Raw genomic sequence first — 16,690 nt, forward strand, 5'->3', positions numbered from 1 at the left:
AAGACAGGATTTACTAAGTGCGGACTATGCTGTTGGTAGATCTTTCTTGAGATTTTGTTGTTATATCTAGCAGCAGGTGTAAGATGCGTTGCCAGTGTTGTAAAGTAGCTACAGAATTAGGTATAAAATAAATGGAATGTTCTTTTCATTGCAGAGTGCTCCTTAAGGTTGTATGGATCCTCTGTTAGCGGATTTGGTTTCAAAACTTCAGACATAAACATAGACATCCAGTTTCCTGCCAGTGTAAGTAAGACCATTTTGTTAAATATGTCATAGTCGTTTGCATCTTTATGTATAATATAACTTACAAAATAGTAATAGCATTATTTAAAATGGAAGTGAATTGGGTAGAACGGCTATCATGCTAACACTGTTGTAATATAGCATGACTTCATATTTCATTGAATCCTTTTCTAAAAAACAGAAAGTACCTAAAGCATCTGGAGTCCTCGTGGTCATATGGGGCAGATCAAATTATTTGTCTTGCATTACAGCTGGATCAAATGTTATTTCCATGATCTTGCTTCTGTACACATCTGTGCTTCAGAGTTTCTGATTGCTATGTCATTTTTGAGCCATTAAGCCATTTTATATGTGAATTAATTTAAAGTCTAAATTTGTCATGCTAGTAGTTTTTTTTTTTTTTGTTTTTGTTTTTTTGTGTTGTTGTGCTTGAGACATTGAAAAGAAATTCAGGACTGCAAAAAGTTTGTTTCCACGCTAAAAGTTATTCCTGGTTTGACACTCCCGTAGCTAAAATCTGGTGTTTCCTCAGATGAATACTGAAGTGTAGTGGGGAGAAGAGTGATCTGTATTCATACGATATTTATAGTAAGAGCTGTATTCCAATCTTTGACATGTGACAGGTCAACTGCTTTCAGAAAGCAATCTGATTAAACTCACTGAAAATGTATTTTTCAGTGTTTCAATTCAATGGAGATAAAAAATAAAGTTACTTACAATTACTCCAGGATATTTTTCCATGTTCCTTCTGATACAACCTTGCTCTCTGTTTGCCTCTTGCTGTCTCTGGAAGAAAAACAGAATTGAGCTAGAGGTATTTTTTAAAAACGAACAAACGAAGGGATGTGGGAAATCACCTTTTTCACTGCAGCAAAAACAACTTTATTATTTTTATTCACAGATGAGTCAGCCAGATGTTCTCTTACTTGTTCAAGAAAGTCTACAGAACAGTGGTAAGAAACAGTTGCTTCCTATTCAATTCCATTTAACAATTATTGCTATTCAATTCCATCTCTGTTGAACATGTAAAACAAATTATGCTGTTTTTTAATTAATTTGAACCTGAAAATTATTGCAGAAAATAATACACTGGTAGAGGCAGAAATTGCTCTTGTTTTTATGATTAGTTTTATGAATTCTGGAGTTGTTGTTTCTGTTGATATGAGAAATTCCTAATGGGATGTTTTCTTCTACATCATAATTGAAGAAGGCAGAATGTGGTGCATTTTTTTTTCCCTAACTGCAGTATGAACCATGTATAGTACCTGAAGTAGACTGAACTTTTCTAACTTGATCAGACTGCTTTGATTGTGGTCTGTTTTCTTGCAACTGTATGCACTTGTCTGTTAATACAGTGAGCTAGTATACTGTTGACTGTATACAGACACGCTTTTCAAGGAATTTATACAACTGTGCATACTGATACATAGTCATGCAATACTGCTTTCCTAAATGGCATTTTACATCTTAAATGTACACAAGCCAGATAGAGTATGATCCAGACAATAAATAAATAGACAAATGGGAAATAAACTCTGTTCTAAGTGCAGATTTTGAAAAGAAATTTTTTTACATTTTACCTTGCATTTTGTTCATAAATGGGAATTCAGTCTGTGTAGTAACAGGCAAATACAATAATCTTGTGTGTATTTTCTGGTCTAGCTTTCTCATCCTATCCTTCCTTTCCTCTTTCTTTACTTCCATTATATATATATATATTATTTTCTCTAACATCTTGTGGAAAGTCTTTTTCTATGAGACTGGAGATACAAGGATGAAATATTAGGCATTTGAGGTAGTTCAGTACCAGCCAAGTGGTTAGTTGTCCCAGTGGCTAGAGCATAGCAGAACTTCAGTCTTACAGTCTTTGAGTATTCTCTCTGCACCTATCTAATGAAACAGTGAGGCATCAAGTTTGCATCAATACACACTCCAGTTGTAGGAGGGGCTGGTATTTATACTTCTTGGTGTTAATGAAAAACAAACAAAAAAAAAATCTGAATTAAGTTTGAAGGGTTATATAAAGAGTAAGAAAGGGCAAAAATAAAGTCTAGGAGGAAGATAATACCTCTTGTGAGCAAGCCATTTCTAATATTTGCACAGAGCATTTCTAGATTACAAGGTGTATAGGTGGCTAGTATACAGATGTTATAGAAGATGATAGTAAATGTACAGAGGTTATAAGCAAAAGGGAAACTCACCAGTGGTGATGCCTTAGCCAAGGAAGCTGGTGCAGTCTTCACTGATGAGCAATCTCCAAGAGAGATGCTGCCTCAGTGAGGGTCAGCCCTTAAATGAGGTCTCAGAGGAGCTGGAATCACAGAATCACAGAATCACCCGGGTTGGAAGGGACCTCAAGGATCATGTAGTTCCAACCCCCCTGCCTAGCAGGGCCACCAAACATACGCCTTCACTAGATCAGGTTGCCCAGAGCCCCGTCCAACCTGGTCTTGAACACCTCCAAGGACGGGGCATCCACAACCTCCCTGGGCAGCCTGTTCCAGGACCTAACCACTCTCCTAGTAAAGAACTTCCCCCTAACATCCAACCTAAATCTTCCCTCTTTTAACTTAAAACCATTTCCCCTAGTCCTGCTATTATCAGCCCTTTCGAAGAGTTTGCTCCCCTCCTGGGCGTAAGTTCCCTTCAGGTATTGAAAGGCTGCAGTGAGGTCACCCCGCAACCTTCTCTTCTCCAGGCTGAACAAACCCAACTCCCTCAGCCTGTCCTCATAGGGGAGGTGCTCCAGCCCCCTGATCATCTTCGTGGCCCTCCTCTGGACCCTTTCCAAAATCTCCATATCTTTTTTGTACTGAGGGCTCCACACCTGGACACAGTACTCCAGATGGGGCCTCACAAGAGCAGAGTAGAGAGGGACAATCACCTCCCTATCCCTGCTGACCACCCCTCTCCTGATGGAGCCCAGGATCCCATTTGCCTTCCGGGCTGCCAGAGCGCACTGCTGGCTCATGTTAAGTTTCTCATCTATTAGGACCCCTAGGTCTTTCTCTGCCGAGCTGCTCTCAAGGACAACTCCTCCCAGCCTGTACAAGTGCCTGGGGTTCTTCCGGCCCAAGTGCAAAACCTTGCACTTTGCCGTGTTGAACCTCATTAGGTTCACCCGAGCCCAGCTTTCCAGCCTGTCAAGGTCCCTCTGAATGGCATCCGTTCCCTCCACCGTATCGACTGCACCACTCAGCGTGGTGTCATCAGCAAACTTGCTGAGGGTGCACTCCATTCCCTCATCGATGTCATTAATAAAGATGTTAAAGAGCACCAGTCCCAAGACAGACCCTTGAGGGACACCGCTCGTTACCGGCCTCCACCTGGACATAGAGCCATTGACCACCACCCTCTGTCTGCGGCCTTTCAACCAATTGCTTATCCATCTAGTTGTCCACCCATCAAATCCACTTCCCTCCAATTTGGAGATGAGGATGTGATGGGGGACCATGTCAAAGGCCTTGCTCAGGTCCAGGTAAATGACATCGGTCGAGCTCCATCCCTTCTGGGAGCACAGCTACATTACTCTCACCTGTGCTTCCGCAGCTGACCCCACACTTGCCTCAGCTGATTAATCAGAGGTTCAGGCTGTGATTACCAATCTCCCATACACAAGGGAAATTTAATTACTTTATTTCCACCTGGTACTGAGATAAAGTTGTGTCTAATCTTTCACTGTACCATTGTTTTATGGATGCTATTGGTCTGTCTGTATGCCTGCAGTACTGAAGTTGTTCTGAAGTTTCATCTGCCTACAGTAAAGTTAGTACAACCAAAATATTCCCACTTAAGCATGTCCACTGTATTTATAAATTTTGTAAAATTATTTTTTTCTTAATTATTTTCTTAAATAACAACTCATCGTAGAGTACAGGCCATGCTTTTCTTACCACATGTGAAGCACTTGCATTAAGAGAGTGGTGGAGTTGATTTATCAGATCTGATGTACAGCATCCTTGGATGATTGAATAAAATAATTAATTTTGAAATAATCAAGAAATTGTCAGAATATAGCTGAACTCCTCTAATTGCATCCAGTTCAAAATATTTTATGTCAATACCATACTTAATATGCCTTTTTCTCTTTTCTCCCCCCTAGAATCTTTTATTGGAGTTGATGCAGATTTCCATACTAGAATACCAGTGGTGGTATGCAGAGAAAAGCAAAGGTCTCAGTTGTCACTTTGTGTGTTCTAATAGTATATAGCAATGTAAATCATATGTATCAACATCTGAAAAATGATGTTTCTTTACTAAATTGTTACAGTTCCATGGATCTTGAAACACAAACTAACACTCATGGGCAAGTCATTCCTAGCCTAGAATAAGAGGGTAAGGGTTGTTCTGTCCTCAGCTGCGTATTTCCCAGTCCTTTCAACCATTTTGGCTTCCAGCATGTGCCTTTACCCCTCCATTTGGGTTAACTGCTTAAGAAGAAACTCCCCTTGCTTCCTTATAGATAACATAGATGCCATATTAAATTAAAGATTTCTCTAAGGGCAAGATCAGCTCGCGTAGCCTCACTACTATTTCATGCACGAGTTAAAGACATTTTGTTTTGCCCATTCAATGGAGATCACTTAAGATTCATGAAACATTCTATAAATACTTTCTGGTACAGGAATATTACCAGTTTCTTTTCAACTACCTTGTTTATTCACTGTTTGAAAATGTTTCTTGTTCTGTGGAAACAGCATAGAAACTGTTCTGCGATGGGTGTGGTATGGGAAAATATTTTTGATACATGAAGGAAATCAGAATTGAGGTTTTAGAGTTCAGTAATTTAATATCATTAGAATTGAACACGTCAGAAACAATTAACTTAAATTTGGAATGTATTTGAACACGCTTCTACAGAATTATGAGGTGTGCTTCCAAAAGTAATGTCTCCTATTTATTATTTTGGTCCACAAAGTTAGGCAGATGTTTATGGTATGGCAGTAGAGGCTGAACTTTCCCAGCAATTTTTTGTTGCATTTTGTTGCTGTGCAACAGATGGCAGTAATGGAGCAGTCTGACCAAATGGCATGGAAGTGGCCTATGAAGTAAAGGTGCAGAACTGAATTCTCTCATGTGGAAAAAATGGCACCCCTTGACGCTTTTCAGTGCCTGCTGAACTTTTATGGAGACCAAACAAAGGATGTGAGCCCACTGAGGCTATGGATAGCACCTTTCAGCTGCTGGTGCAGACTTTTGCAGGCTCAGTATGCCAACTCTTACTGATGAAAATGTATAGCTGATGGTGGTGAATATGTTAAGAAGTAGTATTTTTTAGGTGAGAGTTTGCTTTATCATATAGTGTTACTGTGGTTTTGTATTGGCTAAAGTTTCCATGGAAATAAATAGAAGACATTACTTTCAGAACAGCCTATGTATAGTGCATTCATTTTCAATCTTATCATAAATCGGTTTTCATGCTGTCTTGGAAAGGCTGTTCAATCTTCCCTTACAGCTGCCTTCTACACTGTTTTATGAGATGTTATCTGACCTCTGTCTCTTCTTACAAGGCCTCCAAGATCTTTTGCTTTGTTTCTCTTTGGTTTTTAGTGGCCTTATTTGTAAAGTGAGTGCAGGGAATGAAAATGCTTATCTGACAACAAACCATTTGGCTACCATTGGAAAACTAGAGCCTTCTGTTGCATCTTTAGTGATTGCCTTCAGGTACTGGGCAAAGGTAAGAGTTATTTTTATTCCTCCATCTGTGAAAATATTTAATGAATATTGGTACCACACCAGTGAGACTATACATATGATTTAGAAGACCATTGCTGAGGCTGTTCTAGAGAGAGTACTGGAAAAAGGATGTAATTTTTGTTTAAGTTATAAACTGTATAAATTAGATATGGAGGTTGGCGGCCCTGCCTGTGGCAGGTGGATTGGAGCTTGATGATCTCTGAGGTCCTTTCCAACACAAGCCATTCTATGATTCTGTGACATGCAAAGCTCTAAATGTTCTATTCGTTTATGTTACCAAACAAATCAGAAACATTTCGGTGTAATGCAGTTAGAATAAACTTAATACATCATGAAAAAAGCTGGAAATAAAGTTTTTCTTCAATATGTAGATAGAAATTTATTTTGAATTAAAAAGAAACAAAACCTACAAACTTGTTTAAAAATTGTGTGCATGCAATTAAAATGCAGTCTTATGAAAAACATTTTAACTTTGGTTACATCTATGTCAAATACGACAAACTTGTTTAAAAATTGTGTGCATGCAATTAAAATGCAGTCTTATGAAAAACATTTTAACTTTGGTTACATCTATGTCAAATACGTCATTGTTTTGCACATCTGCAATATGCTGTCTGTTTTGACAGTCTGTGTACTCTGACTCTGTGGCATATTTGCAGCAGGACTCTTAGCAGACCTTGATAACAGAATCAATCTCACAAGAGGAGCTTAAGGATACATTAGTTTTTCTCACTATATACAGTGACAGATTTATTTATTTTTTTAACAGGAAGTAAAGGAATATTTTTTACTTTATCTCTTGAAACTGCAGTTACTGCACAATTTATTTTACAGCTGTGCTGTGTTGATCGTCCTGAAGAAGGAGGTTTGTCACCCTATGTGTTTGCATTAATGGTTATCTTCTTTCTGCAACAGAGGAAAGAGCCTTTTCTACCTGTTTATTTGGGATCATGGGTATGTATAATATTAGTAAAATGGGTACTGTGAGTGAGTGGAGGATCCACCTTTTTGCTTGTGGTGTAACCTGACAGCTTTTCACTATGTTGCAACAGCTGTAAGCCACTCACTTCTAAAGGAATTCAGAGAGAACATGAATTCAGCTGAGTTGAGCTTAATGTTTCTATATGTACTTGCCTATTAGGATGGAATATTAGGATGGAATGTGTGATCATAGTCATTGAATTAGGTGCTGCTGCTGCCCCTTTAAGGAGTAACGTAATTGAACAGTGCTGTGCTTAACAATCTACTTACATATTTCTTCACTTTCTTCCATACTCTTGTCACTCTTTCTTCCATACTCTTGATAGTTCTGAATTAATACAGCTATTTCCCAAAACAGTGTCTTGAACTTTGACAACTGGTTTTCTAATGATGAAAATGTGGACTACAGTTCAAGAGCACATTTGGGCATTGGGATCAGACTATTATGGATAGAAACTAATACTCTATTGGATGAGTCACTGTGCAGGTGTTACAACCATGGCATGTGTTTTTGTTCATACAGTCACTTGTTAACATTTAATGTGGATGTTCCAGTTTCCATAAGTAATTACACAGGCCTTGCAGTTAAGTTTTGTTTCCTATGTGGCTGATGCTTTCCCAAAGTCTCTTCACTCTGCACTGTATGTGAGCAAAAGTCCTATACAACATGACATTAAAATACATACATTTATTCTTGTGCAGGATGCTAAACAAGGTTCATTGAAATATGGAGACCTTTTCAAGTGCACTGCTCCTCAAGAGCTTTTAGTAGAGAAGTGTAGGGATAAGAGAGAAGCCAGATATGTTATCTTCTAGGGCCTGAAAAAGCTGATTTTAAACTTTGTTCTAATTTGGCTTACTATCCTGGGAAGAATGCTTTAAACTTCATGTAATGTTAATCTTCTTTTCTTTTATTATCTCCTTTAGGTTGAAGGTTTCTCATTAAACAAATTAACTAATTTCCATCTTAAAGAAGTTGAGAATGATGTTGTGGTTTGGGAATATAACCCTGTTGACAGTGCTGATTCGCCACAAGAAAATTCCCCTAAGAGGGACAAGGTGAAACATTTAACATTTCTTCTGTAGTTGTGTAGTAGTTTTTACTGCTCTCGAGGAAAAAAATCCTTGGTTTTGCTTTGATTTTGATGTTGCCATCAGCCATAAGAGGAAATGGAAGATTACATGATTGCTTCATGCAAAGCTTGCTATGCTTGTCACTTGGTGCTCAGAAGCTGATAGGTATTACTTTAAGTCTCATTGATGAAGCCCTGGGTTTTTATCTGTTAAGGGAGAAAATATAGACTTTATAGGCTTAAAGCAACTTTATTTCAGAATTAAGCCAAGTGTATGGCTGGGTAAGGAGGTGGCTGGAGGGCCAGGCTCAGAGAGTGGTGGTGAATGGAGTTAAATCCAGCTGGCGACCGGTCACGAGTGGTGTTCCCCAGGGGTCGGTGCTGGGGCCTGTCCTCTTCAATATCTTTATTGATGACCTCGATGAGGGCATTGAGTGCAACCTCAGTAAGTTCACAGATGACACCAAATTGGCTAGAAGTGTGGATCCCTACAGAGGGATCTGGACTGGCTAGAGAGCTGGGCCGAAGCCAACGGGATGAGGTTCAACAAGACCAAATGCTGGGTCCTGCAGTTTGGCCACAACAACCGCAGGCAACGCTATAGGCTTCGGGCGGAGTGGCTGGAGGACTGTGTTGAGGAAACAGAGCTGGGGGTACTGATTGATGCTTGGCTGAACATGAGCTGACAGTGTGCCCGGGTGACCAAGAAGGCCAATGGCATCCTGTCTTGCATCAAAAACAGTGTTACTAGCAGGAACAGGGAGGTAATTGTCCCCCTGTACTCGGCACTGTTGAGGCCGCACCTCGAGTACTGTGTTCAGTTTTGGGCCCCTCACTGCAAGAAAGACATTGAGGCCCTGGAACGCGTTCAGAGGAGAGCTACAAAGCTGGTGAGGGGTCTGGAGCACAGGCCTTAGGAGGAGCGGCTGAGGGAGCTCGGATTGTTCAGCCTGGAGAAGAGGAGGCTCAGGGGAGACCTCATAGCTCTCTATAACTTCCTGAAGGGAGGTTGTAGTGAGCTGGGGGTCGGCCTTTTCTCTCGTGTAGACAGTGGTAGAACTAGAGGCAATGGTTTCAAGCTGCGACAGGGGAGATTCAGGCTGGACATTAGCAAATATTACTTCTTGGAAAGGGTAGTCAGGCATTGGAATGCACTGCCCAGGGAGGTGGTGGAGTCACTGACCATGGGGGTGTTCAAGAAACGTTTGGATGTTGTGTTGAGGGATATGATTTAGCTGCGAAGTATTGGTGATGGTTGGACTGGATGATCTTTTAGGTCTTTTTCAACCTTGATAATTCTTTGATTCTGTATGATTGTATTTCCTCTTTGCTTTGAAAAATTCCTACATGTCCTTTATTTTAGAACTGCTATGCAGCCTGTAGTGTTAATCTGTAATAGCATGTTGCAGCAGTTAGCAATAAAATTTAGAATCTGTAATCTATTTTTGTCATGTAAGATTTTCTGCTGTTTTCTTGGAAATTTGTGAATTATAACAAATACACTTATATAGTCAGTTGCTATTAGTCACTGACACTATTCAACTATTGCTACAGTCTTTTATTTTGATGTCTTGTAGCTTATGATATCTCATCTTTTTGTTGCATGTGTTGTTGCAATTGCTGTATTACAGAAGTAGTTATAAATTTTGTAATATTACTTTACAGATGGCATATGAAGAAATCAAACTATATGACACTGTTTGCAAATGCATGTTCTAGATAAGCAGTTTTTTTGTTTTACTATCTGAATATCTATATATGCATTAAGTATTAAGGTTTTGTTTTTTGTTTTTGTCTTTGTCATTTTTTTCCCTACAATTGGCAGGTTCCCTTAGTATTTGATTCAGTACAGAAATGTTCAGCACCTATAGGACAGCTTTGGGTAGAACTGCTTCGTTTCTATGCCTTGGAGTTCAATATGGCTGATTTGGTTATTAGCATACGGCTGAAAGAAACAGTATCGCGTGAATTGAAGGACTGGCCTAAAAAGCGCATAGCTGTGGAAGGTACATTATATCAACAGACTTCAAAGAACAGTTACTATTAACTTTCCGGGGTATTTTCTTTGCTGTTGAGATAAAGTGCAATAACTTTGGATTTTTTTAGCTTTGAACTGTTATTTCCAGCAGTGTTGTGAAATGTTTAATAAATAAATAAATAAATAAATCAGCTTGGGGCAGTCTTTCATTGTTATCAGAAGTAATGTAGATTATGCAGATGTTTTTTAAAAATTAAAATAAATTGTCTGTAGTACTGTTCATACTTTTTATGCTCCTAGATGTTTTAGTGCAACTAACAATAGTATATTTGAATTTTTTTAAGTATCAAAGTATATTGTTTTTTAAGAAGTTGACTTCTGCACTGCTTGCTCTCTTTTTCTTTCTACTAGACCCATATTCAGTCAAAAGGAACGTTGCAAGAACGCTGAACAGCCAGCTAATGTATGAATATATTCTCCACTGCCTGAGAGCAACTTACAAGTATTTTGCTTTACCTCACAAAAAACCTGTGCGATTGAGAAAAGAGTCCCTTCCAAATGCCAACGAGGAGAAATCCCCAAAGCTGGACAGTGGAAATGATACTGTAAAGCCTGACAATTCTGAGTTGCAAAACGTCAGTGGTAGAATTAACACAGCAGTAGTGGAAGATTATGTAATTGAAACTACAGATATTCCTCAAGTACGTGGAACTTTTCCTCCCAAGTTGTGTGATGGCTCAGAAAGTGTGACAGAAGAAGAACTGGCCGATGATATAAGTCATTTGGGAATTGCTCAAGAAGATTCAGATTGCATAGTTGAAGAGGTGATTTCTGGAGATAATGAGGGCTTTAAACCAAGTTGTGAAGAGATGGAGAGTGGAAATGAAGAGGAGGAAGAGGAAGAACAAGAGCAAGAAAGAAGATGGAATAATATCTTGTCTGCTGATCGGGGAATAGATGAAGACAGTGATGGTGGAGATCTCCTTGTAACAATGACAGATCATGATATAGAGACATGCAGTACTTCAGACTTGGAAGGTTTTCAGAATGCATCACTTATAGAGAGTGATGAGTTTGGCTTAGAGTGCACAGGTATAGTGGGTAACAAGATTGATGTTGATGAGGAGAGTACTGAAGGTACTGATGAACTGGATGAATCCCCTCAAAAATTTATGCATTTGACAAAGAATCAACTACCTGAAGTGATTAACTCAGAGGAGGAGGAAGAGGAGGAAGAACTGAGTCTTCTGAACCAGACAGCATGTGGTGGTATCCTAACAGCCAAAGGTGAACTAGACAATACGTACCCTGGATCTGGAGATGAGAATGCCCTATCTGAGGAAGATGATGATTTGTCCATCACCAATAAATATGAAGAAAACCGTTTCAAAGGCAATGTGCATGGATCTCCAAGGATCAATTTCAGTCAAGAGGATCTTACTGAGAAGGGAGATCTTTGTGAAGAGAACACAGCAATAGAAAAGTGTTCAGAATCTGAACTCTTTTATGAATTTAGTAAACAAGCTTTTACAAAAGGCAAGGTAAGCAAGCTTTAACAGAACGTGCTCATGTTGTTTATGTTCTCTGATCAGTTATTTGAAAGTACTGCTCAAATTCATTAAGGGGCTATGCTTTTTAAAACCAATTTTGCTTTTTGTTCACGCAGTCTCCTACAGTAGTTTGTAGCTTGTGCAAACGGGAAGGTCACTTAAAACGAGATTGTCCAGAAGACTTCAAGAAAATTGAGCTCGACCCACTGCCACCACTGACACCCAAATTTTCAGCTATTCTAGACCAAGTCTGTGTCCAGTGTTACCGTAAGTTTTTCTCCTTCATTTATCATTGTAGGAAAGAAAAAAGAAAAGCAACTGCAAAAAGCAATGAAATAACCAGAGGCTATTATTATAAAGGTGACTAGTTTATTTTCTGCACTGGCTATTGTATGACAACACTTTATAAGATTTATAGGACTACAGTAGGACTGTGTCTAGAGTTTATATCTTGAGAAGTAAAAAATGTTTAGGCTTGCCTGTGTGGCACTGGCTTTTTGACTACTAGTTTAGGAATCTTAATATAAATCTAAGAGTTTGTTTTTTGGTGGAGTGTTTTGACTGATTCTTTTACATTAAAAATTCAAGTAACGATTCTCAACAAGACTTCAGTGTTCTTGAAAAACTGGAACTGGAATACTGTTTTATAATACTTTTCCACTTTTGTTCTTTTCAGAGTGACCCAACTTTCTTCCTTTCTCTCTCGCCATTTCTGACCAGACAAAATGCATTATTTGTGTAATTAATGTTTTTCTTTGAACAGGTATTTCCCTTCTACTTCATCCTTGTTATCTTTCCTTCACATTTGAATCTTTTCCTGCTTTTTCTCTCCCCCTTGCTGTGCTCCCCTCCCTTTTTCATTTGAATTTTTGTTGTTGGCTCTTTTTATAGATCAGTTTACCTTAACTGTCTGTTTGTTCGTTTTTAAAGAGGATTTTGCTCCAAGTATTGTAGAGGATCAGGCTCGGGAACATATACGACAAAACCTGGAAAACTTCATTAGACAGGAATTCCCAGGTAATGAAGCTCTGTCTTTATATTCATGCTTTGATGCGTTCATACTTGAGTGTTTTCCAAGAAAATGTGTAATGTCAGCATAATAAACATTTTAGTTCTGAGCATTTAATCTATATTGTTGTTTATTGTATATCTTATTTTACAATGGTCTATTATTAACACATCTTAATGTCTCCATCTTGTGTATGATGCCCTGGACTTCCTTCCTGTTGATGTGAATTTTACTTCTTTTAACAAAGAAGAAAGACTTGAAAACTACATTGGTTGTGTGGTTTGTTTGCTTGAAGAGTGGAACAACAGGTTCCCCACAGATTTTATTTTAGGCCCTCTGTTTATCATGTTTGCAGTGCATCTGTACAATGGAACAAGGACAAGTTAAAGAGAAAACAGAAGCAGCAGTAGGGCAGCTTCAAGATAGCTGTTTTAGCTTTCTTTACCAGGCTTCTTATTATATCCACTGTCTCTCTCCCCAAAAAAGAAAAAAAAGAAAAAAAAAAAAAAAGCTTTTTTGTTTTAAAGAATTCTGGTAGGGGTCTTGATTCCATGGTCAAAGAACAATATTTTAGTTTATATGCATGTTTCTGTTTTTTTTCATCACTTTTTTTTGATTTTGTGCTTAATAAGACATGGAAAACTTGGTAATGCATCAAAACCTGTCCATCTATCTGTATATATGTGCACTTGCGTACATATATTAGTCTGTATGTGTGCATATATATATACTTAAATTTGTGATAGGGACAAATGCATTTGATTCATATTGTTCCTGCTGCAGATTATTGGCTTCGAAATATTTTTAAATTCTGTCTTCTCAGATCCTGGCTGTTTGAAACTGTGGATTCTTTTATCTGTAAGGCATGGGCTTCAGTTCACAGTAACATTCAGATGCGCCTTATCTAGAAGATCTCTTGTAGAAAGTAATCTTATTTTAATCAGATTTCAGTCCAGGCCTGAATGCTGATAATTTAACTGTGGGAGCACTGAATTTGTTTCTGGATCTGTCAGACTTCTCATTTGAGCTAATAGAAGCAGAGATCATTTTGAGTTTGATAGGAACTAAGTTGTGAAGTACCATAAAAACCAGTAGTGTTTCCATGCCTGTATTAAAAAGCGTGCAGTGGTTTCAAGCTGTTTTTTGACAACATGTGGTTATAACCCATCACATCTCTTACAGGAACAAAGCTGAATTTGTTTGGCTCTTCAAAAAACGGCTTTGGTTTCAGACAAAGTGACCTTGATATCTGTATGACGATGGATGGGTTGGCAACTGCTGAGGTGGTTTGACAAGATTTCTTTTTTTCATTGAATGCAAACTTTGCACTGTATGTATGTTGTAGTCTTATGAAAGCTTTTCAGATAGAGGAAAACACAAGTAGGTGTGACAAAAGGATGTGGTCTTACCTTTTTTTGTTATTGATCTGTGTGTGAGTTTAAGAACTTTCAAGTCTTAGTGGACAGTTTTCTTCTGAATTAGGGCGCTAGAATAATTTCTAGTATTAGCCGTGCAAATAGATAACCTTTTTTGTAGTACAAACAACAATGAATGGGAAACAGTGGAAAAGGATATGAATCTTTCGTATATAAAACAAAACTTTTAACAAGCCCTTGTTGAGGTACTGTCTGTCTAGTGTTGAGGTTGTAAGTGTTATTTTGAAAAATTTCTGATATATATCTAATTGTTTTAGATGAAACCTGGTTATGCAACTTCAGACTTAAATGGCAATCAATAAAAGATTTGTTTTAAACACTTGTAGCAGATTTTGAGTTTTGACTTTTTTTTTTTTTCTTGCTGTCTTAGGGACTTGATTGCATCAGGATTATTGAAGATTTAGCGAAAGTTCTCAAGAAACAGTCAGGTAACTCTTAAAAATTGAAATAAATTATCCTGCTTTTGACTTCAGTTGATATGTGACAACTTCGGGCCCTGCAGATGGAAAATCATGAAATTGTTGTGTGAAGTTAATATTGATAACTAAGGGAATATGTTGTGGACATTTGTATTTACTTGTATGTGTAGTATCCTAAGTTATAGTGTTATAAGACTGCATCTGAATTGGGCTGATAGTAGATTCATAACCTTCATGTGTAAAAATGAGCCTTGAGGTGAAGTTTGAGGCTTCATGTTAGTAGCTATATTGTATTCATGTACCCTAATACAAGCTTGCAACAGTCTTGCTTAATCTACAAGAAAAAACAGTTTCACAGTGCTTGTTTTGGTTTATCTCACGTGACTTTAGCATAAAAAAAATGAACTGTAAACAACCTTGTAAGTTTATTTTGCTGTTACACTTAGACTAATCTTTGTTTTATTAGAGGGGAGGGCACAGCTATATTTGTATACGTAATATGTAGTATTCATAGTTCAGAGTGTTTGACAAATGCCTGAAGTCATTTAATAATGACGTATTACTGATACAATTTTTGTATTTTATTGTGTAGCATTCTTACTACAGCTTGGGGTTACTTGTAGAGTGATCCATACTGTTATAACTCTAATACAGACATTTGGTAATGAAATATTTCCTCCTAGGTCTACGAAATGTCTTGCCTATAACAACTGCTAAAGTCCCAATTGTGAAATTTTTCCATGTCAGAAGTGGTCTTGAAGTAGACATCAGTTTATATAACACTCTGGTAAGGTTATCTGTTTTTTAATAATAAAAAATGTGGGGCTGCTCCTTGAGGAAGAAATGATTGCTTTGTCTAGGTTCCAGTTCTACTCCAGTTTTAGATTTCCGAGCACAAATGCCTTATTTTTGATTGGGTGCAGTCAAGACTTTAGTGTTATTAAATCTGTAAGACAATGTAGTAGTTCTTCAGTAATGGTACGTGATAATGTTTAATTCTTTCCGTGAATCAGACAAAATAATGTAACTCCAGCTTTTCCATCCCTCAATTCCCCTCACAACTCATGCTTAGCTTTTGAGATTTGGGATAGTAATTTGGAATCCAGCTTGCCTGAACTGGAAAAGAACACAATTTAGAAAAAAGTCATTGGCCAAATATTTAAAAAACAAGTCTCATTTTTTAAATTTTTTTTTTCCTAATGTTTTGAACATCAATAGCCAGTTCATTGCAGTATCAAAGGAAAGTAAGTTTTAGAGACAAGCATTAAGCATTCTGAAGTTTCTGTATGAGTCTGAGGAGAGCTCAAGTAGAGAAGGATACCTCAACTACAAATCTAAAAAGCTATTGCTTTAAAAGTGTGTACTTGAAGTGTTGCATCCACATGGGTAATTTGATAGCTTTAACTTTTTTGGAATGAAATCTCTTAATTCAAGACTTAACCCCCTACCAGATATTTTCAAAATGCAATAATAGATTAATACTTCACTTTCTGAAGTACTGTTCTGTGAATTCTGCTTTTGGAACTTTGAGAAGTTCTCAAAGAAAATTTCTGCTTTTTCAACTTTGAGAAGCATGAGTTGTTCGTTAGCCTTTCAGCAGAGTAATAGGTGATAATCTCATTGTTGAATGTTCTCTTTCTCAATATACATTTTACTATGCAGGGCTTAGGACCCAGGTAATTACAGGCCACTCAGCCTCATCTCTGTCCCAAAGTTCCAAAAGCACTCTGCCCTGGTGAGGCCTTATCTGGAATACTGTGTCCAGTTCTGGGATCCCCAGTACAAAAAAGACAGGGATCTCTTAGAAAGAGTCCGGCCACAAAGATGGTGAAGGGCCTGGAGCATCTCCCCTACGAGGAGAGACTTAGGGAACTGGGTCTGTTTAGCCTTGAGAAAAGAAGGCTGAGAGGGGACTTGATCCAGGTTTATAAATACCTGAAGTGTGGGAGCCATAGTGGCAAGGCTGGTCTCTTTTCAGTAGTGCATGGGGACAGGACTAGGGGAAATGGGCTGAAACTTCAGCGTAGGAAGTTCCGCACGAATGTGCGCAAGAACTTCTTTACAGTGAGGGTGACGGAGCACTGGAACAGGCTGCCCAGGGAGGTGGTGGAGTCTCCTTCTCTGGAGATATTCAAGACCCGCCTGGACGCCTACCTGTGTGATGTGGTGTAGGGAGCCTGCTTTGGCAGGGGGGTTGGACTCGATGATCTCTAGAGGTCCCTTCCAACCCCTACAGTTCTGTGATTCTGTGATCTCACAGCTCTGCTGTCTGTTAACTCAAACTCAATAAATAAATTAAAATTG

At 38.3% G+C, this 16,690-nt stretch overlaps 1 protein-coding gene across 1 annotated transcript in view; it reads left to right on the top strand.

Moving 5' to 3' along the window:
- Positions 1-16,690, top strand: part of TUT7 (terminal uridylyl transferase 7) — a 34,950-nt gene that overhangs the window by 9,029 nt on the left and 9,231 nt on the right. Inside the window, 13 exon segments of the mRNA XM_072359964.1 lie at positions 155-243; positions 1,145-1,196; positions 4,346-4,415; positions 5,794-5,920; positions 6,775-6,894; positions 7,849-7,980; positions 9,820-10,000; positions 10,384-11,513; positions 11,639-11,789; positions 12,453-12,539; positions 13,714-13,814; positions 14,338-14,395; positions 15,070-15,173. Of these exon segments, the coding sequence (XP_072216065.1) occupies positions 155-243; positions 1,145-1,196; positions 4,346-4,415; positions 5,794-5,920; positions 6,775-6,894; positions 7,849-7,980; positions 9,820-10,000; positions 10,384-11,513; positions 11,639-11,789; positions 12,453-12,539; positions 13,714-13,814; positions 14,338-14,395; positions 15,070-15,173 (2,402 nt within the window).

The sequence above is a fragment of the Excalfactoria chinensis genome, chromosome Z (genome assembly GCF_039878825.1).
Source record: "Excalfactoria chinensis isolate bCotChi1 chromosome Z, bCotChi1.hap2, whole genome shotgun sequence".
NCBI classification, from domain to species: Eukaryota; Metazoa; Chordata; class Aves; order Galliformes; family Phasianidae; genus Excalfactoria; species Excalfactoria chinensis.